This window comes from Pteropus vampyrus, unplaced genomic scaffold (assembly GCF_000151845.1).
Source record: "Pteropus vampyrus isolate Shadow unplaced genomic scaffold, Pvam_2.0 Scaffold357, whole genome shotgun sequence".
In the NCBI taxonomy this organism is placed as follows: Eukaryota; Metazoa; Chordata; class Mammalia; order Chiroptera; family Pteropodidae; genus Pteropus; species Pteropus vampyrus.
The window spans coordinates 1,367,531-1,390,848 of NW_011889138.1; the positions used below are offsets into that span (position 1 = coordinate 1,367,531).

At 59.6% G+C, this 23,318-nt stretch overlaps 4 protein-coding genes across 11 annotated transcripts; 3 read left to right on the top strand and 1 right to left on the bottom strand.

Annotated features, from left to right (window-relative positions):
• Positions 1-703: 703 nt before the first annotated feature.
• IL11 (interleukin 11) lies at positions 704-4,749 on the top strand. 2 transcript variants are annotated; one of them, XM_011379266.2, is made up of 5 exons: positions 704-862; positions 1,953-2,125; positions 2,314-2,400; positions 2,525-2,686; positions 3,468-4,605. In XM_011379266.2, exons 1-5 carry the CDS (start codon positions 856-858, stop codon positions 3,636-3,638), a joined length of 600 nt encoding a protein of 199 aa, XP_011377568.1. In that variant the 5' UTR covers positions 704-855; the 3' UTR covers positions 3,639-4,605. The 2 variants fall into 2 exon arrangements, with proteins under 2 accessions (XP_011377568.1, XP_011377567.1); XM_011379265.2 differs by lacking the exon at positions 704-862 and adding an exon at positions 914-1,241 and having other exon boundaries at positions 3,468-4,749.
• A 193-nt stretch (positions 4,750-4,942) lies between these two features.
• FAM71E2 (family with sequence similarity 71 member E2) lies at positions 4,943-9,692 on the top strand. Its single transcript, XM_023522732.1, has 8 exons — positions 4,943-5,696; positions 5,859-6,013; positions 6,092-6,350; positions 6,630-6,654; positions 6,839-6,903; positions 6,987-7,090; positions 7,171-7,345; positions 7,619-9,692. Exons 1-8 carry the CDS (start codon positions 5,547-5,549, stop codon positions 9,497-9,499), a joined length of 2,814 nt encoding a protein of 937 aa, XP_023378500.1. The 5' UTR covers positions 4,943-5,546; the 3' UTR covers positions 9,500-9,692.
• A 992-nt stretch (positions 9,693-10,684) lies between these two features.
• Positions 10,685-11,905, top strand: LOC105304910 (cytochrome c oxidase subunit 6B2). 2 transcript variants are annotated; one of them, XM_011379267.2, is made up of 3 exons: positions 10,685-11,017; positions 11,483-11,583; positions 11,687-11,905. In XM_011379267.2, exons 1-3 carry the CDS (start codon positions 10,912-10,914, stop codon positions 11,738-11,740), a joined length of 261 nt encoding a protein of 86 aa, XP_011377569.1. In that variant the 5' UTR covers positions 10,685-10,911; the 3' UTR covers positions 11,741-11,905. The 2 variants fall into 2 exon arrangements, with proteins under 2 accessions (XP_011377569.1, XP_023378591.1); XM_023522823.1 differs by having other exon boundaries at positions 11,483-11,778.
• Positions 11,906-15,912: 4,007 nt separating this feature from the next.
• KMT5C (lysine methyltransferase 5C) lies at positions 15,913-23,134 on the bottom strand. Of its 6 annotated transcripts, none has more exons than XM_011379272.2 (9): positions 22,978-23,080; positions 21,245-21,489; positions 20,931-21,096; positions 20,467-20,576; positions 19,544-19,707; positions 19,392-19,411; positions 17,466-17,602; positions 17,212-17,393; positions 15,913-17,061 (listed from the first exon to the last, which is right to left on the bottom strand). In XM_011379272.2, exons 2-9 carry the CDS (start codon positions 21,487-21,489, stop codon positions 16,550-16,552), a joined length of 1,536 nt encoding a protein of 511 aa, XP_011377574.1. In that variant the 5' UTR covers positions 22,978-23,080; the 3' UTR covers positions 15,913-16,549. The 6 variants fall into 6 exon arrangements, with proteins under 6 accessions (XP_011377574.1, XP_011377573.1, XP_023378512.1 ...); XM_011379271.2 differs by having other exon boundaries at positions 19,520-19,707; XM_023522744.1 differs by having other exon boundaries at positions 17,212-17,602; positions 19,520-19,707; positions 23,035-23,134.
• Positions 23,135-23,318: the final 184 nt, after the last annotated feature.

Here is a 23,318-nt window from a genome sequence, read left to right on the forward strand (position 1 = left end):
CATTCCCCCTGAGACTGGGTGTCTCTGTCTCTCTTCCTCCTGGGGTCTCCCCAGTTTTCTCCAAATCTCTCATGTTGCCTTCATCTCTCTAACTCTGGAATCCTCCTCTCCTTGCAGAGTAACTGCTAGTGTCTCTATCTCTCTGTGGACCGCTGTCTCTCTTATCTCTGAATCTCAGATTCTCCATCTCTGTCCCATGACCCCATCCCCCTGTGCTTCTCTTGTCCCCTTGCCTGGGTCTCAGTTTCTCCACCTCTCTTTCTGCCCCTTGGAGGCGCTCCCCATGGAGCTTCCATTTCCCCAGTCCCGCCCCGTTGTCCCACCACCCCCTCCCCCTGCCTCCCCATCTCTCTGCCTATCCTTGTCCAGCCGACCCCCCACCCGCAGCCGGGCCCCAGCTCTTGAGCCTCATGTGTCTGCCCCGGCGGCGGCCGACCGAGGAGGTGGAGGGAGGGGACGCGGATGACCTCACCAGCCCCTCTCCGACCACCCCCCCTTTCCCTTTTCAACTTTTCCAACTTTTCGTTCCGTGCCCTCCTCCGAGCGAGCGCCGTGAGCCCTGCGAGGCAGCCGGCTCCGTCTGAATGGAAAAGGCAGGCAGGGAGGGTGAGTCAGGATGTGTCAGGCTGCCCTCCCCTGCCGCCTGCCCCCCGCCCGCCCGCCTCGGCCCCCTATATAACCCCCCAGGCGAACACACTCCCTCACTGCCGCGGCCCTGGCTGCTCACCGCACATGCCTCCCCTTCCCAGGCCGAGGCCCAGCTGACCCCTGGGGCTCCCCAGCAGCGGACAGGGAAGGGTTAAAGGCCCCCAGCTCCCTGGCCCCTGCCCTGGGGAACCCCTACCCTGTGGGGACATGAACAGTAAGTTGGTTCCAGTTCATGGGGTTGGGGGTGAACAGGGAGAGAGGAGGGAGGGACCGTCGGCTGGGAGGGTGGAGAGCAGACAGACCGCCGAATGGGACAGACAGGAGCGAGAGGGAGAGATGGGGAGGCAGACTGGGAGGTCAGTCAGGGCAAGCAGGAGGCCTGGAGCCCAGACGGGCGGCAGCGGGAGCGATGAAGGGACAGTCAGAGACACTGAGAAACCGAGACCCACAGACAGAGACAGAGAGACAAATGCCGGTAGGTGACCCTAAAAGGCCTGGGACCCCCAGGGAGTCGGCGGGGACCCAGAGATGCACACACCCCGGGACCTCAACAGAGGCTGCTCGAGGGAAACTGAGGCAGAGAGCCCAAGGAGGTGAGAGCCAGGGGGAGGAACAGAGAGAGACAGGGTGCAGACAGAAACGGGGGAGCCAGTCGGATGCAGATGGACTGATGGACCGCGGCGGGAGCGGCCCGGGGGGCGGGCTGGGGGTGTGCTGCAGGAGCGGGGCGGCCCGGGGGGCGCTGATTGGCTGTGAGAGCGGGGGGCGGGGTCCGGGGGGGATGGGTTGCCGGGGAGGCCCCGGCAAAAGCCTGGGCGCAGCGCCGCTGGATCCCACTCTCCCGCCCAGGTGTGCCAGGGCATCCCGCTCCGCGGACAGCCCTCTGCCGCCCACCCTGGAAGGGGTCTCCGGGCAGGCGTCAGGGCCTCGGGGTCTCCAGACCGGGCTCCCTTCTCTGCTCTCAGGCCAGCCTGGGCTCCCGGGGCCCGGGGAAGGGAGCAGGTTCTGGCCTGTGCCTCCCCCTCATGCCCCGCCCCAGGGCCCAGATTCCGGCGTCCGGGGGCGGACGGGAGACGCCCGGCCCGTCTACCCGCCCCGGGCCGCGTCTGCTCCGACGGGCGGGGCAGCCAAAGCGGGAGAGGGAGAGGGGAGCCCGCTCTGGCCGATGACCTGCCCTGGGTGCTCCGCCTTGGGACTCTAGACCCCTAGCCCCTCCTCGCTCAGATCCAGGAGTCCAGGCCTCTAACTCTTCCTGCCTCGGACCCGCCAGTCCCCCTGAGCCCTCCGCCCTCTCCCGCCCCCAGGTGTTTGCTGCCTGGTCCTGGTCGCGCTGAGCCTGTGGCCAGATAGAGCTGCTGCCCCAGGGCCACCTCCTGGCCCCCCAAGGGCCTCCGCAGACCCTCGGGCTGAGCTGGACAGCGCCGTTCTCCTGACGCGCTCTCTCCTGGCGGACACTCGGCAACTGGCCGCACAGCTGGTAGGAGAGGCTGAAGGGGATAGGCAAGGGCCTCGGACCGGGAATGACAAAGTGAGGGTTGGAGAGGCTGGTATCTGGGCTACCACGGTGGCAGAGATCGAGGGAGGGAGGAGTTTGAGGCTTGTGGTAGGGAGTGAAGAGACCCTCGGAGCTGGTCAGAGTGCCCCCTCATAGCTTCTTTTCCCCAGAGAGACAAATTTCCAGCCGACGGAGACCACAACTTGGATTCCCTCCCCACCTTGGCCATGAGTGCGGGGGCTCTGGGAGCCTTGCAGGTAAGAGCAGGGGAGAGGGATGGGGTAAAGGTGGGGCCTGGGCAGCAGAGATGGTCTACGAAGATCGGGGTGGGAGCAGGCATGCCCGAGGTGCTCCTGACATCCTCCATGCCTTGTCCCCCAGCTCCCCGGTGTGCTGACACGGCTGCGGGCAGACTTGTTTTCCTACCTGAGGCATGTGCAATGGCTGCGCCGGGCAGGAGGCCCTTCCCTGCGGACCCTGGAGCCTGAGCTGGGGGCCCTGCAGGCCAGGTTGGACCGGCTGCTGCGCCGGCTGCAGCTCCTGGTACGACAGCCCTGCTCTGAGACTCTGGTGTCCCCAAGATCCTTTGGCTTTGAGACGCTGAGGCCCCAGACTCCAAAATCCTGCCTGGAAACTCTCACTTCTCACCCCAAACTTCAGAGACCTCATGATCCTGTGACCCCAAGATGCCCACTCTGAAACCCTAAGACTTGCTAGCTCAAACCCTCACCCATGACCTGGAAACCCTGGCCCAGGACACTGCATTCCAGACCCCCAAGCCCCGGAAACTGAACATCCAGACCCTGAGACCCCCCGGGCCCTCAGATGGCAGACCCTGACCCAAAGCTTAGAGACCCTGGCTCCACACACCTCAGACCCCAAGTGCCTAGATCCTGAGCTTGAAATTAGACTAGACCTGAGCCCTAGAGAACCCAAGACCCTGTGACCCCTGGGTCTGATCCCAAAGACCCTGGACCTCTAATTCCAGCTCTGAGTTCTCAGACTCCACTCTTGAGACCCCAGTCCTCCCCAGCACCAGGATCCCAGCCCTGAGCCTACAGACCTTGCCATTAATTAACCTTCTGAACTTGGTCCTGGAACCCCAGCCTCAAGACTCCCACCTTTTGGACCCAGCCTCCATTTTCTGAATCCAACACCCTGAAGAACTCCCCACTGAGACACCCCATCCCACAGGCCAAAGACACCCTGGAAATATGCCACCTGGCACCGCCCCCCATGACCTGATTCAGTAGAGGCTGCAAACACTTTCCTGGACTCCGCTGCATCCCTGGCTTGTTACTAACCCTCGCTCTTCTCCCAACAGATGTCCCGTCTGGCGCTGCCCCAGGCGCCCCCAGACCCGCCAGCACCCCCCCTGGCCCCGCCGGCCTCAGCCTGGGGAGGCATCCGGGCAGCCCACGCCATTCTCGGGGGGCTGCACCTGACGCTGGACTGGGCCGTGAGGGGTTTGCTGCTGCTGAAGACTCGGCTGTGAGCCACCAGCCACAGCCACCAGCATTCTTCACCACCAGACCTTATTTATTTATTTATTTTGGGACTGGGGGCATGGCAGCCAGAGGACCTCGTCCCCATTATCTCCCTTAGTTAGAGATGGTTCCTCCAGGAGACCTGGGTGGGGGCATCTGTGCCTTATTTATACTTATTTATTTCAGGGGGTGGGTTGGAGGCAGGTGAACTTGGAGATCCCCAGGGGAAAGAAACTGGGGTCCTGGATTCTTGGGTCTCTAAGAAGTCTGGCCACAGTGCCTCCCTGGATTCTTGGGTCTCTAAGAAGTCTGGCCACAGTGCCCCCACTCCTCTGGGCCTGAGCAGGAGCACATACTATTTATTAAACAATTACTTTTTGTGTTGGGGTGGGGAGGGAGTGGGGAAGGAGGCCTGGGTTTTTGTACAAAAATGTAAAAAACCTTTGTGAGATGGAGAAGGGGGAATTAAATTAGTCATACACATCCACTTAGAGGTAGTTTCTCTGAGGGCTGGGGGCTGGACGCTGGGGCCCCTGGGGATGGGGGAGAGAGGGATCCTGAGTGGGCATGACCACAGAGGGAAGACTGTCAGTGCCCTGAGGGACAAATTCTGAGCCTCACCTGGTGCCCAGCACTTCGTAGGCACTCAATAAACATTTAATGGAAGGTTCTAGAAGGTCACCCTGACTGATAGTACTCATGCAAGACAAAACTGCACACTGAAGGTTGTTCATGATGGCAGTGTCCACAACAGCAACTCAAAAACAACCTACATGTCTGACAGTGGGGGATAGTTAAATAAATTACAGCCAGTGTAATGGAACAGCCATGACCAGCCACCAAGAACTATGCTACAGAGGCGGCTTCACACACAGAAAAAGCGGGCTGCAAACCATGGCGTGATCCCTATTTTGTGTTTCTCTTTCTCTCTCTGTATATGGATTAAAAAATATCCTAGAAGGAACTATGCCAAAAGGTTGACAAAGGCCATTTCCATGTAGAAGTTGGGATCGTGGGTAACTTTTATGATTTGCGCTTGTATTTTCCAGAATTTCTACCATGACCATGTATTTTGCAGGATGCGTTTTAAAAAGATAATAAACACTATTTTTAGAATGACAGAATACCAGTCCTCCCCATAAAATAAGCCCTCAGAAGGGGACAAGAAGGACCATTCGTTGAGTGCCTGCTCTGGGCCACACCCTAAGTATAGGGTTTTACTTACATGATCCCATGGATCCTCCAATATACCCCATTTTACAGGTGAAGGAAATTGAGGCCGGGGGAGGTGCCTGTTGTTCAAGGTCACACAGCTGGGGAGAGACAATTGTGATTCTGCCAACGGCCTGGCTCATTGCAAAGAGCGTATTCCTTTCTTTATACCTCAATGTACAGCAACGGTAGCCACCCACACAAACGCATTCGATCTGTGGACACAGGCTCCATGGGAGTATGGGCCTTACTCAAGGTCTGAGAAGGGTTAGTGGCAAGTAGGGGCTATATTCCCACTTCCACTTGTAAGAGTCAGAAACCCAGTCAGTGCTTAACCATCCATTTGCAACATCCCAGACAGACCGTGGGGGGCCTTGTATTGTCATCAGTTTGGGTCTGGGAGGGAGGTTTCTGGTTTGCTCCCCACCCCCAGCTCTCAAGACTCCAGGCCATGGCCCTGGAGGAGAAGGGACCCCACAGCCCCGGGAGAGTTCCCAGAAAGAATCCCCTGGGTGTCCGATGAGGTCACAAAGCCCCCACCAAAGGCTCCTCCCCCAGACCAGGCTGACCACCCACAGGGCTATGGCCAGGCCCTGGGGAAGTTCCAGGCTCTGGAACTACTGAGCCCTGGGCCAGGGCCAGTGGGCTGTGGGGTGCCAGGTCCCTGACTCCGTGCCTGGGCAACTACCCTTTCTGCAACTGCCATGAACCGGTTTCGTAACATCAGGCACCTGGATCCACTGCCGGGCCCCCCAAAGTGGGTCCCCACTCTGGGCCAGCTGCAGAAGACCCTCCAGAAGGGCGAGTACCTGCCCCTCCGCCCGCTGCCCATGTTCGAGAGTAACTTTGTGCAGGTCCCCAGCTCCCTGCGCCCTGGGGGCAGAGAGGGGTAGAGCCAGAACCCCAGGCCTGGGGATGTGGGACTGCTGGGGTCTCAGGGGATGGGGGCTCGATCTAGGGGTGCCGCAGGAGCATCGAAGACAGGAGTGGTCCCAGCCCCTCTCCCTGACCCCCAGGTGACCAACCGAGGGGCCCCCGTGTACGTACACCACAAAACCAACCATCTGACCATGGGTGTGGCCGCCTCCTTGCCAGGCCTGGTGCTGCCAGACCTCCTGCTGATCGCTCGGCCCCCCGAGGGCAGGGACTGCTCCAACCTCGTCCTCACCAGGTGCCTCCATGCCCCCATCCCCTGCTGCCCCCAACCCCCTTCTCCTGCTCTACCTCCTCCATCTCCTGCCTCCCCAAGGATGATCCCGCTAGACCTGGTCCACCTCTACGTCCACAATTTGTCTGCCTGGCGTCTGAAGCTGCGCCTGATCACGGGCCGCTACTACTACCTGGAGCTGGATGCCCCTGACAGCGAGGTCGCCTTCCTGTTTGACCGCTGGGTCCATCTCATCCACTTGCTGCGGGAGCCAGCCACTGCCTGGGCCCCCAGAACCCTGCATACGGCCCCCATGGACCTGGCCCTGGTGGCACCTCCCGCCTCCACCTGGCGCCTCCAGGTGGGGACATGGCCCCACAGACTCCAGGGGCCCATTATGGTTCTAGATTCAAATGGGAGTCAGGACCAAGAACCTGAAGTCTAGGAATGGGGTAGAGGGCCCGGACCCCTGGATCTGAGATTGGAGGCTGTGGGCCCCGGTCTGAGGAAGGAGGTTGTAGGCCTGGATTTCTAAGTCTGAGGGAGGAGTCTGGGTCCTGGAGTCTGAGGCTAGATAGTCATGGAGATGTGAGAGCCAGGCAGAGGTTGCCGTTCCTGACTGCGCCCTCTCTACCCACAGGACCAGTCCCACACCAAGCGTTCAGGTGAGCAGGCTCTGTCATCCACTGGGTTTGCTGCATTTCTGCTGCTCCTCCCCCAGGCATGGGTGGAGCTTCCAGCGCGGGCACCTCCCCCCATGTCTGAGCCGCGCCCCCCGCGTCTGTCTCAGCTTCTCCCTGTGCCTCCCCAGCATCCGGGCCCTGACCTAGGTGTCCCCTCCCTTTCCAGTCATGATTGTTGAACCTACCTTTCCTTACAAGATGATGACTACTCGGAAAAAAAGAAAGGCAAAGGTGAGCAGGCCCGGCAGGCCAGTGGGTGAGGGGCTGAGGGGCTATGCCTCCTGACGGCTGGCTCTCCCTGGTCCCCCTGCCAGACCCTCAAGCGCAGATTCAAGTCCCAGGCCGTAGGCGACTCCCTGCCTATCATCTGGTCACAGCTGGAGCAGGCTGACACTAGAAAGAAATCCAGAGAAAAAAGGTAGGTTTGGGGCCTTGCCGCGGGTAGGAGCTGGAGAAGGATGAGGATATCACCAAAGTCCCACCATACTGTGCCTACAGGTCTCACTCAGACCACAGCCTGCACAGATCTCAGACCAAACTCCAAGTTTCTGGTGAGCACACCCCTCCCTCTGCCTGCGTGAAGGGCCCCAAGCTCCAACCTCCCCTCCCCCAGGGCTCAGGCTGCTCTCCTTTCTCCCAGGGAAGCCCAGCATCACTATCCGGACCATCTTCAGCGTCGTTTCCAACACCATCAACCAAATGCCGTCCTCTTCCAAGGCAGCTATATACTTGGGGCCAGGAGGGCAACTCTTAGATCTTAGGGAGGAGGCTGGGGGCAGGGACACTGGGTCTGAGGGAAGAGGTTGGGGGCCTGTACCCTGGATCTGAAGGAGAGGTTTGGGGGCCTAGACTCCCAGGTCTGAGGGATGATAGGGCTGGAGGCCTGGTCTGTGTCTGAGAGGCTCACCTGCCCTAACATCCTTCCCCTCACCTTTCTCTATTTCAGTGTTGCTTGTCTAAATCTGACCCAGCAGTGGTTGTGGGTGGTTTATTTGAGAGCCCTTCGCAGTGTATCTCGGAGGACAGCCGAGATATTTCCTTGCTGGGCTCCTTTAACCACATCGATGCTTACCTGTGGCAACAGGATGTGGAAGACTTGATAGACCCTGAATCCAGCACCTTGTCCTCCAACTCCCTCTGCCAGGCCACCTACTCTCCCAACTTCTACCTGCCTGCCCCCTACTCCTCTGTCCCCAGGCACAAAGAAAAGGCCAGGCCCCTGGGCTCTGTGCAGAGGCTGTGGCCTCCACCCTCCCAGAAGACCCCCTCTGTCCCTGCCACCTCTTGGAAGGCTCCGTTTATCCTTGACCAATCCCAGAAGGTCTCAGCTGTACCTGCTCCATCCCAGAAGGCCCCAGCTAGACTCGCTGCTCCCCATAAGACCCCAATTGTAGCTTCTGTTCCCCAGAAAGCCCCAGTCATACCTGGCCCATCCCAGAAGGCCTTAACTGTACCAGCTATTTCCCACAAGACACCAGACATACCTGCCCCATCTCGGAAAACCCCCACTATACCTGGCCCATCCAAGAAGACCCCCGGTGTACCAGCTATTGCCCAGAAGGCCCCCGCTATATCTGCCCCATCTCGGAAGGCTCCACCTGCACTTGCTCTTCCCCCGAAGACCACGTCCCCTCCTGTCCCAAACCAAAAATCTCTGTCCCTATCTACCCGATCTCAGAAGGCTCTGACCTCACCCACACAATACCAGCTGACATCGGACCCTGCCAATTTGGGCATGTTGCCCATGGGACGTCATGGTGGAGATGTACTTGAGAGAAATCAGCTTGAAGGGAAGCGAGAGTCAGTGGTGCTGGTGGGCACCCAGGAGACAAAGGTCGTGGAGCTGAGGGCCCATAAAACATCCCTGGAGCTTCCCTTCACCACCACCAAGAAGGAGTCAAAAGAGGTCATGATCAGCAAAGTCCGGGAGATCACCTTGGATGGCTTGAAGAGCAAGGGCAAGTTGGAGGACAAGGTCCAAAGGACGAAGGAGGGGAAATCCCTGGACATGACTGGCTTCAAGTCCAAGGAGGTACAAAAGCAGAAGAAGTGGGTCACGACCCAGGAGCTGGCCGTGGAGAGAGCCCCACGGGAGCACAGCAGGCCTTTCTCAGTGGAGGGGCTCACCCTGGCCAAGCTGATGATCATGGCCAAGTCCAAGGAGCCAACCTTGAGACCGGAATTGGTCAGTCTGCCCTCCTGGCTCTTGACCCCTCAGGTGTCTCCCATGTCAAGAATGGGCACGGAGCCCCTCAGCCCCAGCCAGGTGTTGGAGGGGACACCGGTGGTGGTGAGGGAGCAGCCCTGGTTGGGCCCCTGGGAGAAGGGAAGTGAGAATCTTTGGGTGGAAGAGACCTCGCACCCGTGGGCAGAGGTAGAGGTGGAGGGGCTGCTCTCAGAACAGAAGGGACCTTCCAAAGTGTCCTCCTGCTCAAAATGTACCCCCAGCAGCCCAAAGATGGACAGAGCCTCCCAGGACCCTATCCCTCTGCCCTCAACAAGGTGGGAGGACATAGGTGTGTCCCCAAAGCCCGAGAGATCTCAAGAGACCATGGGGATGCCAGGCCAGCACCCCCTGGCCATGATGGGGTCGTCCTTGGAGATTCTCTTGCCCAAGCTCTTGGAAATTGAGAGTTTGAGGGACACGGCCAACAGGGTGGAGAAGATGAAGAAGGAACTGGGTGTCTTCACACCTTCACCCAGGTACTTGGGGAAGACAGGACCTCTGGAGTTATCAGCAAGGAGGTGCCATGGTGGGGACAAAGGCCTGAATGAGGCAGGCTTAAGGGAGAATAGAAAACAGGGAATCATTTGCTGCAACCCTTGAATACATTATGTTCAGCCAGAGAAGCCAGACACAAATGGCAGCATAGTGTATGATACCATTTGTATGAATTGTCCAGAACCTGAAATGTGTAGACACAGAAAAGTGGTTAGTGTTTGCCAAGGTATGGGAGGGATGGAGGAATGGGCGGTGACTGCTAAATGGGTATGGAGTTTCCTTTTGGGGTGATGAAAGTGTTCTGGACCAAGATAGAGGTAGTGGTTGCACAACACTGAATGTAATTAATGCCACTCGATTGTACTCTTTGAAATAGTTACAATGGTAAATTCTGTGATGTGTATTTTCCAACTACATATATACCTCAAGAGGGGAGTCAGAGACCAGCTTTGTCCAAGTAGTTTGCCGGAAGTGGAAGAGGGACCTGAAGAGGCAGCTGGGGTAGGAAGAGGGCTCAAGAGGGGCTTCTCAAGAGGAAAATATATTCGTGCCTTTGGATGTTGGGGTGAAGGATCCAGAGTAAGGCTGATGTTAGCGATGTAGGAGGGTGAGAAACCTCAGAGAAACACGGGGCGACTGGAGGAGGCAGTGGGGGACCCAGATTCCAGTTCAGCTTTGCTGGCCCCTATAGTAGGACACAGTCCAACACATGTTCACTGAGCGTGCATTATTACTCTCTCCAGCCCACATAGTTCCCAGCACCTTTAATAGCATCTGCAGGGGACTCAGCCCCAGTCGCCAAAGTGTCCACAGAAGTCCAGCTTGGCCAGGTACCCTCTGAGACTTTCGGAGCCGCCTTCACTGACAGTCTAGGAGACCAGACCTCACCGTGTTCTTCGCTCTTCCCCGCAGGCCCCAGGTGCTGTGCGCCTCTACTGTAAGAAGCGCGGTGCCGGACAGGCCGGCGCGGGGAGCTCTTTCTCCGGTAGAGACTAGAGTTATCTATACATTACTATGTTGGGGGCGGGGGGCGGGCCGGGGAAGAGCCCGCGGGTAACCAGCTTCTCAAAGATTAAAAGGCTAAGTCCGAGACTCGGCCAAAGTCGAGCTAAGGTGCGTGTGTGTGCGCGCGGGCGACTGGGGAGATGCGTCGGGCTGGAGGCGGGACGCGGGAGGCTGGAGGAGGGGTCCACACCGACACCACCCCGCGCCGCAGAACGTTTTCTGCAGCGCAGCGGCTCCTATTGGCTGGGGTTCCGGGGTCCCAACTAATCTGGCTGGGAAGTCGTTTTTCCTGGGCTGGGACCCCCGAGACTCAGAAACGAGGAGCACCCCCGACGGAGCCACAATCACTGACGAACCAGTGAGGCGCTGACATCAGCTCGGTGAGGACAGAATGGTGGGATCAGGGGCTGGGTTTCGGGGTAAGGGTCAGCAGCCGGGCGCTGATCCGAGCGAGGGGCATCCCCTGGGCCCCACGGAGGCCCTCCTCCCCGCAGGAACTGCCGCCTCAGAGGATGTTCGACAGTGAGAAATCCCCCAGGGGACGATGGCCCACACCGCCCTTCGACCCGCGTTTCCCCAACCAAAACCAGACCCGCAACTGCTACCAAAACTTCCTGGGTGAGCCCTCGCGGGCAGGGCAGGGGGAGTGGAGTGAGACGGTGGAGGCAAGGAAGGCCGCACCTCCAACTCTTGAGGACGCTTAGTGGGGACCGTTGGGGTGGAAGGCCGAGCGGGCTGGAATGGAAAGGGGCGGAGCCTTGCCTGGAGGGGGCGGGACAGGAGGGATAGGCCCGGGGTGGGCGGGACAGAGGCGGTAGAGATTAGCTAGTGAAGGAGAGATGGGGCCTGGCTGGAAGGAAAGTGGGACCTTTCACGGACAGGCGCGGCCCGGTCATCAGTGGGCGAGGACTGTGTCTAGAGGGACGTGATAGTCTTGGACGAAACGGGTGAGGGAGGGCGGGGGCGGGGCCTAGTCTGGAGAAGGAAGCGCCTACAGCGGAAAGGCGGGGCCTGGCCCAGGTCCGAGCCTGCCAGGGGCGGGCCTGGGACGAGACCACGCCCACCACCCGCCCCGCCCTGCAGACTACCACCGCTGCATGAAGAACATGAACCGCCGCGGGAAGAGCACGAATCCCTGCGACTATTACTTTCGCGTGTTCCACTCGCTGTGCCCCATGAGCTGGGTGAGCGGGCAAGAGGGCGCCGGCCGGCCGGATCGGCAAGGAGGGCGGGCTTGGCTGAGCTGAGCTGAGCTGGCGCACCTGCCTCCCTCCCGCCCCCTTCCAGGTGCAGCGCTGGACTGAGCAGATCAAGGACGGGACCTTCGCGGGCAAAATCTGACGGCCTGAGCGCTGCTCCTCCGGGGGACAGGCCTGAGTGGCCCCAATCCACTCGTTTCTCAGAGACCCGGCCCCGGGCTCCCACCCCCAGCCTCTAAGCCGCAGATAAAGCGATGTTGTTGCCGCTGTTTCTTCTTCTTTTTAAAATTAATTTATTTTAATTAGTTTCAAGTATTGCTGTTTTTTTCTTAATGCCTGTCAAGTGTGGCTTGGGGGCGCGAGTAGATCCTCCCTGTGTCTGCACCCTGGAGCAACACCACTGTTCTGCTGATGAGGGAGGGGCGGGGGAGGACTGTGCTCCATTAGGGCTGGGAGGAGGGAGGACTCTGGGATCTCCAGATTAGGAGCAAGCCAGCTCCTCCCCACCCTCCAGCAGGTAGCGGCTGCCAGCCCAAGGCCCCCTTTGGCTCTCTGGATGTGAACACTTGCCCACCAGGATGGCTCCAGGATGCTCCTGCCTCTCAGTCCCACACCTAGCTGTCACCTCAATCCTCCCTCCATCTTCTGCATCTGGATCCTCTTCCCCTCCTACCTGGACCACCTGCCACACTCTTCCTGGGCCTCCTGCCCCTCCCTCCCTGTCCAGACCATCTCGAGTCCTGAGGGTGATCACTGACTCCCATTTCTCCCTCCCTGCTAAGAACCCTTTCCCAGCTCTCTGCCACTCCCATACCCCCCTGTGACTGCACTCCCCTCCCTGTACAACCCCGCCCCACCTTGGGAGCCCTCCCAACAGTGCCCTCTGCACTCCACCCTTCGCCACCCCACCCTCAGCCTGGAGCAGCCTTCTCTGTTCTCTAAGGAAACATCCCCGTGCCTGGCCCGCCCGCAGACCACTCCCTGACTGAGCTTGTGGAGACTCAGAGGTCCATCTGAATTATTCTTTGCTCCCACCCCACCCCACCCAGCGCTGGGCCCGCCCCCAACCTGGCTCCAAGGCAGCGATGCTGAGATTTGTTTGATTCCAGAAAGATTTCGAAACGTCATCTCTCCAGCCACTTCCACCCCACTCCCTAGACTGAGGATGACCCTTGACAGAGTGTGGAGCCCTGGGACCTAGCGTGTTCCTGCCCCAAATGACCCTGGGCATAGGAGAGTTGGATTCACCATTTGTGCCTTGAGCCCCAGACTCTGCCTGAAGCTGTCTCCCCAGGCCCTGATCCACCCCAGGCTTAAAGGTGGCTGTCACTGATCATGACAGCATGCTGGGTGACCATGGATAAGCCTCTTGACCTGCCTACAACTCAGTTTCCCTAGCTGTAAACAAGACTGTGCACAGTCCCATGATGAGGTGGGGCCATGGGAGGGGCTGGGTGAGCTTAGGGAAGGGCTGGCTCCATTCCACTCACCCATGTGCCCTCATTACCCCACCCAAGGCACACCCAGAACCCAGACTGCCATCTTGGATGGCTTCACCCTGAGGTACCTTTCTTAGCTCCTGGGGTACCTTTCTCAGACTACTACCTGAGAGGCAAAGGAATGAATAAGGGAGGGCATAGGATATGCACTAGCCAATCAGTCCTGGAAGCTACTGGAGGGGACATCTCCAGCCTGGCCTGCACAGAGGCGGTTGCTGCAGGAAGAAAGCAATGGTGCCTTGTGGGCATGGCAGCTCTGAGTCACAGATGTGGACTGACAGCTCAGTGAGGTCACCCAGGTAGTGTCCGAGCACAAGGCCTGACACCTGTGCAGCCACGGCCAGCCTCGATTCACTGGCACAACAGCATTTTTGCCCCTTGGCCAGTAGCCTCTCTCAGCCTTCTTCCCTCCCCTCTTGGGCCTGAGGTCTACAGCCATCATCTTCGACCACTTCTGGGATATTCTTACACTGCCGGTCTCCCTGAAGCCATGAATGTCCTGTGGATTGCCATTTGCTCCATGAAACCTTGTGCACCCCTTCCCCACTCCTCCCGCCCCCCCCCACCCCACCCCCGCCCCATGGAAGCCACTGCTATACATTGGTCTCCAGGGAGCACAGCTCTGGCTTCTTCCCCACCCCCAAGGACCCCAGAGCCTGGATGAGCTCTGGGAGTGAGTTTGAGTCCCAGCCCAGCAGCCTATCAACCACACAGAGCTACAGTGCCCAAGCCCCAGTCCTGTGGTCCATTCATCTAAAATTCAGTGATAACAACTTCCAGGGGCTGGGGAAGACGTCTAGCCCCACAGGGTGTGTGCAGTATGTCTACATAAACAATTCAAGTCACTCAGCATCAGTAGGACCCCATTCTGGTGCCTGATGGCACACTGGACAGTGGCAGTGACCTGCATGGGCAGCCCCAGGGTGGCCAACCCCATCAATAGCATGCTGGGGCTCCTGGACCCCATGTTTAGTATGAAAGGGTCAGAGAGCACCCCCAAGGGGAAGAATGGGGTCCAGGCTTAGGGTGCCCCACCTGGACAGCACAGAGCACCCAGTTGCTGTTAATTATTTCCGTTTCTTTCAGCTCTCTTTCCCTTACCTCCCAGCCACCTTCCCCGTTTCCCTGGTTCTGGCCCCTACGTGTATGATGGGGTTCTCACCGGCCTTGACCTGAACCCCAGACATATACCTTGCCTTGGGCTTGAGCCCCCCCGCAAGTAGGGTCCTGATGACAAGCCCAGCGCCACCTGAATGTCCCCAGTTCATGAGTCCAACACAAACGCCTGGCACTTCCCTATAGTGCTTGGGGTGCCATCCCCCCAGTGGACACACCAGCTGTGTGGCTCTGGGAAGACATGCTTCCTGCCCTGGCTGTTTGTAAGAGGGGTGATCTTGGTCATACTGTCACGAAAGCTGATGCCAGGATGCACATGGCCAATGATTGCTGTCAGCTGTGACGACTGTCCTGGAGACCTTCCCTCCCATCATCCTGTCACTCTAGCCCAGTGCTGCTCAACTAGGGGCTGCTTTGGGTCTCCAGGGGGATATTGGGCAATGTCTGGAGACATTTTTGTCACAACTGAGAGAGTGCTACTGGGCACCAAGTGGATGGAAGCCAGGCCAGGCTGCTCCTCATCCCACGAGAATTAGCTGTTCAAGGAAAGGGTGACAGCAGTGCCGAGAGTGGGAGGCCCTCCCCGCTGATTTCTAACTTGTTTGGGGGATTCTAGACACTTTAGAGAATTGGATACAGGCTCTATACCCTCTCTTCCTGGAAGAACATGCATGTGAACATGCAGTTATTAGGATATTTAAATAGGATTTCAGGGGTTCTTGGAATCATCACCTCCATCTGGGCCAAGAATCCTCACTGTTATCCGTCTAGAAGCCATAGTGATGGCACTTGAATTTCAGTTTGTTCAGACAGACAAGTGACTTGTTCTTTAGTGATTGCCATGTCAGCCATCTTCCCTCTTGCTGACCAGAAAGCCCCCTCGCCTTTTTAACATGACGGGAGAAAATTAACAGGATTCAGTAGGATTTGCACAGAAGACACATTTTACCATTCTGAAAGGAATGAAAACAAGCTGTACGTAAATGAAACAAATTTTAAAGTGAAAAAAGGTACCAGCTGACCACCTGGGTCTCCCTGCCTGTTCACTCCCTGTCCTCAGGGCCCCCAGCCCCTTGTGCACATGGCCTGGCCTCTCAACCTCCAAGGTACACTTTTCCAAGGCTGCCAGCACGGAGATGGACAGGATCTGCAGCCACCCTCTCCCTCATCTGATTTCAGAAGACTTTGGCCCTCTGTGAGGCCTCAATGAACAAGGAGAAAATGTCTACCAGACGCTTGGCGGGTGGCTGGTAGCAGGAAGCCTCGCTAATTGTTAGCTATTAGTATTTCCTTCTGTAAAATGGGGTTGAGATGAGAATTAAGAGACAAGGGCAAATTCAAGATACTGAACTGGATCTGAAGACATTCAAGATGATTTGCCTGTCTTAGAGCCAAGCTGAGGAAAATGACACAGGTGAGGTGTGGGAGGGGCATCTAACTCAAAGGGTGACCCAGCCCACATGACTTGTCAGCTGGACTTGTCATTTCCAGACTGTTCTTCCTCAGCGTGATTTGCAGGATGATGTGATTCTGGTCTCTGTGCTCCGCCTTCCTGAGTCGTCCCCCTCCCCTCCCAAAGCTCTCAGGGCCCAGGGCCCAGGCTGCCACCTCTAGCTCTGGCCTCCTCAGCAAGGCTGAGTCTCACCCTTCTGACATCCTTCCCTCAAAAAGATCAATATAAATGAAAAGCTTCCAAGGGTGCTGCTCATAACAAGGTTTTAATAAAATAAAAAGTTCAAGTGCTTCCAATCCCCCAACATACCCCATTCTGGTGTGGGGGAGGGGAGGGTGCCCCCACACCCCAGTAGCACCAGGGATAGCACCATGAGAAAGACGAGGTCGCACCTGGCCTCCCTGAGACCCACAGGGGTGGTGGAGACATGCAGCCACCCCTACCTCAGACAGTCACAGAACTGAGAGCAAACCCCTCTCCTCCAAGGGGCAGTCTCCAGAAAGTGCCACCCCTACGTCAGTTCCCCTCCTCCTGAGGCCTGGGTTTTTGAGGAGATGCCAGGGGTGGCCCCCACCCCTTATGGCTTTGCTCCCTGGGCAGGAGAAGGTGGGCGGGGAGGGTATGCTCCTTTAATCCTGAGGCTTGGGGAAGGGGGCAGCAACGGCCAGGGCTCCCTGCTAGGTGGGGATGGCTCAGGGGTCAGCAGTCACAAAGGGTCAGGGGTCCAGTCCCTGGGGGTGTCTAGAGCACACCCACCCCCAGGTCAGCGCTGTGCTGGGGTGGAGGGCCAGCTCCCTCCCAGAGGTCCAGGAAGTCTTGGAGGGTCAGTGAGTACCCAAGAACTCGGGAACGGGGGACTAGGAGAGCTATGCTGCCTGGCCCATCACGACCCATCACTGTTGACATCCAGGTCAATGGAGCCGTGGCTGACCACCAGCCGCAGGCGCTTGGGTGGGGAGAAGGGTGCGAAGGCGAGGGCCTGCTTGGGGATGGGGATGGGACCTGGGGTCCCAGTGGGGATGGGGGTGGCAGTGGTGGGGGCAGTGGCAGTTGGGGCGGGGGCCACACGACTCAGGTCCACACGCACAACGTGAGGCAGCCCATAGCGCCGGGCCCAGTGCCAGTCCTGCTGGGGGGCCCAGCGAGCACGAGGGGCTGGGCTCAGGGCTACCCGGGCCTCCGCCTGCAGGCAGCAGTGGGGGCCACAGCCTCCCCACTGGTGCAGGGAAACGCGGGCAGTGCGGAGAGCTGGGGGCGCAGGGGCCTGGCGGAGCTGGGGGCGTCGTCGTCTGCGGGGGCGTACGCGGAGCTGGGGCTGTGGCAGCCACTGGAGCCAAAGGGGCACCGCATCAGGCCGGGGACCACAGGGCGGGGGCCTCAGGGGCTGGCAGGCAGCTGTAGGGCCGGGAGGTGAACAGGGTGACCACATGCTCTGGCCACCCCCACCCCACCCTACCCTAACCCACCCCGCCCAAGACAGAGGGCAGAGAAAGAAGAGTTGAGGTGGAGAAGGGCTGACAGGATGGGGTCCCCAACCATGCTCACCACAGAAGGGGTCCCTATGCAGAGAGGATGGGTGGGCACAGGCCCAGGGGCCCAGTGGGTGTTGTCGGCCACCGACCAGGCCCTGCATCAGCCTCCGCTTGGTCTCCCGGAGCTGGTACTTGTCCAGGGGCCTTGGGGGCAGGGGATCCCTGGGCCGCAGGCGGAAAGCTCCTTCCCCTTTCCTGGTGGGGAAAGGGCCCTGAGGTTGCACTTCCGGTTCATGGGATTTCCCACCTCCTGCCCCGTGTGCCCACCTCTCGCAGGTATAGCATTCACAGTGCTCGTTCTTTTCACCAAAGAAGCCTTCGCCATAGAAGCAGGTCACCTCATCCCCAGGCTCGATGTCCCGGAGCACCTTCACACAGGCTGCGTTCCCATCTGCAGGCACAAACTGGGGGCCAGACTGCTCAGTGTCCAGGCCTGCTGGCTACCTCTATCTAGCCTGGCCATCATCTGGGCCCCAAGGGCCCTCTCCCTTGGGAGGGGCAGTGGCTGAGAGCCTTGGGGAAGCACTACTGGGAGGCACCTGACCTGCCCAGGGCCCGCCCCCTCCTGCACTCCCTGACCACCCCTTTGGTGGCCTCCACACCTCCTATAGGAGGGTGCTCCAATCTGTCCTGGTGGTACACAGGGATGCTCCCTCCACACACTTCTCCAGCTTCTGTGGCCAAGTCTCCGCTCCTCAGGTGCCCTAACTGAATCCTCACTCCCTGCCAGCCTGTACCTTGGTAGCCACCCCTTCCTGGAGGCCTGTGTTCACTTCACAGCCCCAATCTGAAATTGCTGCCCCACAGTCCCTAACCTGCTTGCTCCTGCTTCCACAGTCCCTGACTGGGAGAGGAGACTCCCATCTGTTGGTCTCTCTGTCTGTCCGTCCATCCGTCCATCCATCCACTCTAGGCTGATACAAGCCTGGGAGTGGCCTTCACCACCAGCCTGATCCCAGACCAACTGGCTGGCACTTCCCGAGTGCACAGTACCTTGTGTCCCTGCCCTCTCCATCCCCAAGGCCCTATTTGGAGCCAGCCCCTTATCCTCTCACTTAGTTCCACGCCAGCCTCTTCGCCAGCCACCCTGCCTCGTCTCTTCCCTTCCTGCCAAGCATCCAGCACACCAGCCAGGGAATCTTGAAACCAAGCTCCCTTATGCACCAGCTGGGCATGCCCACAGGGCAGACCAGAACTTCTAGTGGCACCACATCTGTCACACACCTCCTGACCCTCCAGTGTGACGTGTCCCATCTGGGGCACCCTAACATGCCTCCGTTTTCCTTCAACACCGGGCTCCTGTGCCCCCGGTGGCTGTCACCTGCTTTGGCACACAGACTCTCATGGAGCCTAGCCTTGTTTTTTGTCCTACCAAGTATCTGCACACAGGGCCAGACCAGGGCTGCACTTAATCGCCCTGAAATCCACGTGAGGGGCATGCAGAATCACAGGAGCACCAACAGACATCAGTGTGTACTGTGCACCTGACCTTCACAACTGGCCCAGGTAGCAGGTTCTCACCATTTCCCAACTGAGAAACCAGGGCTGGACTGATAGAGCCAGGACTCAAACCCAGCTCTAACTCCAGAGCCTGGGACTCTGTCATGGCTCAGGGCTCCCGCAGATGCAGGACGAGGCCCATGGCTGGCACATGGCACTTACCAGCTGTCTCCCCTCCACTCCCCACTCTCATCCGGGCTCCACCACAGAACCTGTGGCCAGGTGGCCATCACTGCCACCTGGCTCCTTCTCTCAACCTCCCTACCAGGAGCCTTACCTCTCAGAGGTCCCTGGCCTCACCCCAGGGGCATGACCCTGCAGGCTCCTGCCACTCAGCCCCCTGCTGCCACTCACATCTCCACAGCTGTGGCCCATTGGCATCTCCCTGAAAGGTCAGAGCTACCTGCATAGGGTCACCTTCTGTTTCTCCATCACCACACACTCTCTCAAACCAGCTCTGCCCTCAGCTCAGTTCAGAGAAAAGAACTCCGCCAGGCCACCTGGGCTCCAGTGTGACTCTAGCCAAAGCCCTTTCTTCTGTCTTGTGCCTGAGAGCCACAAGCACAGACACCTCCTACAGTGAGGAAGACCCTTTGTCAAGGGGAGTGCAGTTTTAGGTATTCACTAACCACGAAGCCCTCCCCCACCCTCATTCTCCAGGTGCCAACTCCTCCGGGGGTCCCCAGGTCTCACCTTGCAGTTGGGTTTGCAGTCTGGAGCCAGTGGAAAGTGCGGATGAGGGAGAGAAGAGACTCATGTAAACCCAGGAGCTAGAAGGCAGCATGCCACCCCTCCCTTCCCCTTGCCCCTCCTCCCCCTACCTCCCGGGGCCCTTAGCACTGCACCGTGGTTGATGAAGGCAGCAGGGCCAAGCCACAGCTGGGCACTGCGCTTGCGGGTGGAGTACATGATGCTGAAGTCGTTCTCACCGGCCCTCAGCAGCCCCTCATCCGCCTCCCGCAGCTCTGCAATGCAGCCCACCAGCAGCTCCAGCTTCTCGTTCTTCTTCCTGCCAAGAGGTCAGGTCCAGGCCTATGAGCAGGTCCTCCCTGGACTACTGTCCCCTGGAAAGAGCCGGCACCGGGCTCCACTTACTAAGTCTCTCAAGCCCAACCCAAGTGCCTCTACCCCTGCCCCACCAGGCAAGCACACCATACCTCTGCCTGCTGAAAGCCATCTCAAAGGCACCCTACCCTGTGGACAGCACCCTGCATCCTCTCCCCTTGTATTTTGCTCCTCCAGGACCCCTCCTGCCTCAGGCCTCCCACAGCCTGGTCTTTCTGCTGGACTCAACTTCCACCGCCACGGACAGCCCCTTCACCAGGCCTTGGGGCTCATCCCATGGGTCGCAGCCAAGGCCTGGCTCCTCTAAACACTCAACACTCTCTGGCCAGCTCCTAAAGTTCGAGCAGCTGCGGTCAGTGCCTGTGTGTCCACTTGGCTACCTCCCACCGCCCCACCATGCTGCGTGCAAGAAGGGCCCATGGTGCTGGCTGTCCTGCCCCGCACCTGCCCAGCAGTGCCTGCTACCTGACAGGGCTTGGGTCAGGGTGAAGAAAGAATGGCACCATCCTGGGCCCAAGGCCAGGCTTTTGGGGGCCACTGCAGGAACTGTGGGGGGGTGGTCTCATCCCCCAGCAGAGCTGCGGTGAGCAAGGGTGAGGAAGATCTTCAGGAGCAGGCCACGGCTTCCTTCTCAGCAAGAAGGGACAGGTCTTGACCAGCAGACAGGGGTGGGGTGGGGTCATCAGGAGTCCTGACCTCTTACCAAGCTCGGGTAGACACAATCTTGGCTCCATTAGTCTCCATGGAATAGCGGGTACAGGGCAGGATGGTAAAGCCGCTTTCAGGCAGGAAGGCACGGAGGTAGCGATAGATCTGGGGGAGGTGAGGGGGTGGGCGGGGTGAGGTGGTAGGGCAGGGTCGTCCTCGGCCCTCTCTCTCCTGGGCTCTATTTCTGCTCTGCCACTGACTCGCTGTGTGGTCTCAGGGACTCACTTTCCCTCTCGGGGCCTCAGTTTCCTCATCTGTCAAATGAAGAGGTTGGACTCCATCTCAGAGGGCCCTCCAACTCTCCTCTCCTAGGATTCTCTGGGCCCCGCCTCATGGTCCCAGTGACTAGGAAGTCAGGGAGTCCCGGGGGCTGTGCTGAGGGGCACAGGGTCTGGGGCTCCGTGGTTACTGGGGAGAACAGGTGCGCAGGGCGGGTAGGGGGAGAGGGGTCGCCCTCACGTGGATCTTGAGGGCTGCCTCCTGCCGCGGGCCCCGGCTCTGGAAGTAGTGGGTCATCCAGCCTCCCAGCGTCAGGGCCCGGTATGCAGCCTCCAGGTCCCGCTGTCTCAGGAAAGCCTCCAGTGCTGAGCGCAGGTGGTGCTGTCGCCGCAGGGGGGGCACAGGGCTGGGGGAGAGGGCATGCCTGGGTCCCAGGGCCTTGGCCTATTCCCTCCTGGCCTTCCCGGGCCCCGCCCCCACCCCCACTGGGGCTGCTAGTGGAAGGGATCCGGTCCCCAGCCCTTAGTCTGTGTGCCTCCTGCAGGCTGCCTCACCTGACATTCATCTTATGGGTGCGGAAGCCCAGGTAGGGGTCCAGAACTAGGCTGGTGGCAAGGTCATCGTTCTCACATAGTTCTCTGGCTGTCACTCTGTCGGGCCCCATGGTGCCCCATGGACCATGCTGCCTCCGGTCCAGAGTGGGGAGCACAAAGCAGGGGCTGGGGCGGCGCCCCGGGCGTATGCTTGCTCCCCGCCACTTATAAGCTGTGAGGGACTTTGTTGGGCCCTTCCGTCTCATCTGTAAATGGGGAAGAAAAGCAACACTGACTTCACAGGGTCCTCAGTGCAGGTGAAATTCAACAAGTGGCTCTGACATTGGGGAAGCCCCCACACAAGTACCAATCTCCCTCATTAAGACCTCCTTCTGCTCTGGAGCAGACACAAAGCCCCCAGCACACACACAGACACACACAGACACACAGACACACACACAGATGTGTCCCAGGGAAGGCTGATTAACTGGCAGTCTGGAATGACCCTGAAGGCTTAGCCCTGCCAGAGCTGGGAGTCAGGGGGCCCAGCCTCACCTCTGTCCCTCACTAAGGAAAAAGCCAAGGCCTCCACCCCCCAGGACAAATAGTCCCTCCGCCCACTTGCAGTCTCCACCTCCCCTCCCCAGCAACCCAGGGAGTAGTTAGGAGGCCCTGGATGAAGCCCCAGGCAGCCTGGAGTGGGGTAGGGGAGGGTGAGCAGAGCACGGATCCTAGCACCTGCTCCCTCTCCAAGGATTCCCGGGGAGGAGGGCTCGGAGGACAAAGCGGGGGCGGGGAGGGGGGTGGGAGAGAAAAAGAACAGTAAGGAGAGGCAGAACAGGTCCACAAAAAGGGAAGAAGGGGATTCGCAAAACGAAACAAAAACAAGACCCCTAACTCTGCCCGTGCAGGACCTGCTGGGCACCCAAACCACAGGGCTTCGGGGAGAGTCGATGGGAGACGGCAAAGGGGTAACTGAAGAGGGCACGGGGGCCAGAGCGGCTGGGAAAGGGGATCTGGAAGACAGGAAGGCTGGGGATTAATAAAGAGGCGGCGCTGCGGGAGGGCGCTGGGACAGGGCGGAAGCTGCAGAAGGGAAAGTGAGTGAAGACAAAATAGAGGCCGCACGGAGGGGAGGTGGGGTAGAAAGAAGAGGGGACAGAGAGGGCTGCGGGAAGGCTTGGAGACCCAAGGAGGTGCCCAGGAAAGCCAGACCAGAGACCTGGGGTGCAAGGAAAGAAAGCAGAGAAGGGCCTGCGGGTCCAGGGAGGGTCTTGAGAAGATCTAAGCGGAACTAGAGCCCAGACGCGGCTTGGAGAGACAGAGGAGCAGAGCAAGTCCTGGGGACCCAAGGAGGCGCGTAGGAAAGCCGCGAGAGCCTGGGGTCTAGGGAGAGCCCCGGATAGGCAGGGAGGGTCCGGGAGGAAATTGCGGGAAGCAGAGAGCGGCCTGGGGATGCAGCGAGTGTAGGGGAAGGGCCTGGGGTCCAAAGAAGGGAGTGAGTCCCCGGGCACGCTGAGGGTGCAGGGAAGGGCCTGGAGAGAGGGGCCCCGAGGGAGGCCGGGTTTCGGGAGCGGCCTGGTGAGGAAGCACGGGGACGGCTGCACGCCGAGGGGCCAGGAGACGAGGTCGCCTGGACACGAGGAAGGGCCGCGAGCGGCAGGGGTCAGTCGGGGGTGGGGGCGACCGGGAGCCAAGGCGGCGTGGGGCGGGGGCCGAAGGGGCTTGGAGGTCAGACCCGCGCTGCCCCTCACCCGCTGCTCCTCCTCCTCCTCCTCCTTCTCAGGCGCCCGCAACGCCGCCGCCACTACCTCCCACTGCCTCTTCCAGCTCTCGTCAGACACCCGTCGCCACGCCTCCACCTGCTCCGCCCCGCCACGGCCACCGCGGCCTCCCGTTGGTTCACATTGCCGCCACTCCTCAGTTGCTGTGGCGCTCATGCTTCTCTTATTGGCCGAGCCCACTCTGCCCCGCCCCTCCAGCCTCCCGGCAGTGCCCCCACAAAGCCCCGCCACACCCGCGCTGCCCTCCCGCGCCGCCAACCGCTGCCATTGGCTTCCGCCACTGTCTTTCGGCCGCTGCCATGGAGACGTAT

Bases quoted from the DNA above. Each gene is read 5' to 3' on its own strand.
- LOC105304910 (XM_023522823.1), top strand. From the start codon at position 10,912: ATGTTCGACAGTGAGAAATCCCCCAGGGGACGATGGCCCACACCGCCC. The intron at 11,018-11,482 runs GTGAGCCCTCGC...CCCGCCCTGCAG, and splicing joins CTGCTACCAAAACTTCCTGG to ACTACCACCGCTGCATGAAG.
- KMT5C (XM_023522744.1), bottom strand. From the start codon at position 21,489: ATGAGACGGAAGGGCCCAACAAAGTCCCTCACAGCTTATAAGTGGCGG. The intron at 19,412-19,519 runs GTAGGGGGAGGA...CACTGGCTCCAG, and splicing joins AGTGCTAAGGGCCCCGGGAG to ACTGCAAACCCAACTGCAAG. The intron at 17,603-19,391 runs GTGAGACCTGGG...TCTGGCCCCCAG, and splicing joins ACTGCAAACCCAACTGCAAG to TTTGTGCCTGCAGATGGGAA.
- FAM71E2 (XM_023522732.1), top strand. From the start codon at position 5,547: ATGAACCGGTTTCGTAACATCAGGCACCTGGATCCACTGCCGGGCCCC. The intron at 5,697-5,858 runs GTCCCCAGCTCC...CCTGACCCCCAG, and splicing joins TCGAGAGTAACTTTGTGCAG to GTGACCAACCGAGGGGCCCC. The intron at 6,351-6,629 runs GTGGGGACATGG...CTCTACCCACAG, and splicing joins CCTCCACCTGGCGCCTCCAG to GACCAGTCCCACACCAAGCG.
- IL11 (XM_011379265.2), top strand. From the start codon at position 1,058: ATGAAGGGACAGTCAGAGACACTGAGAAACCGAGACCCACAGACAGAG. The intron at 2,401-2,524 runs GTAAGAGCAGGG...CTTGTCCCCCAG, and splicing joins GGGCTCTGGGAGCCTTGCAG to CTCCCCGGTGTGCTGACACG. The intron at 2,687-3,467 runs GTACGACAGCCC...TTCTCCCAACAG, and splicing joins TGCGCCGGCTGCAGCTCCTG to ATGTCCCGTCTGGCGCTGCC.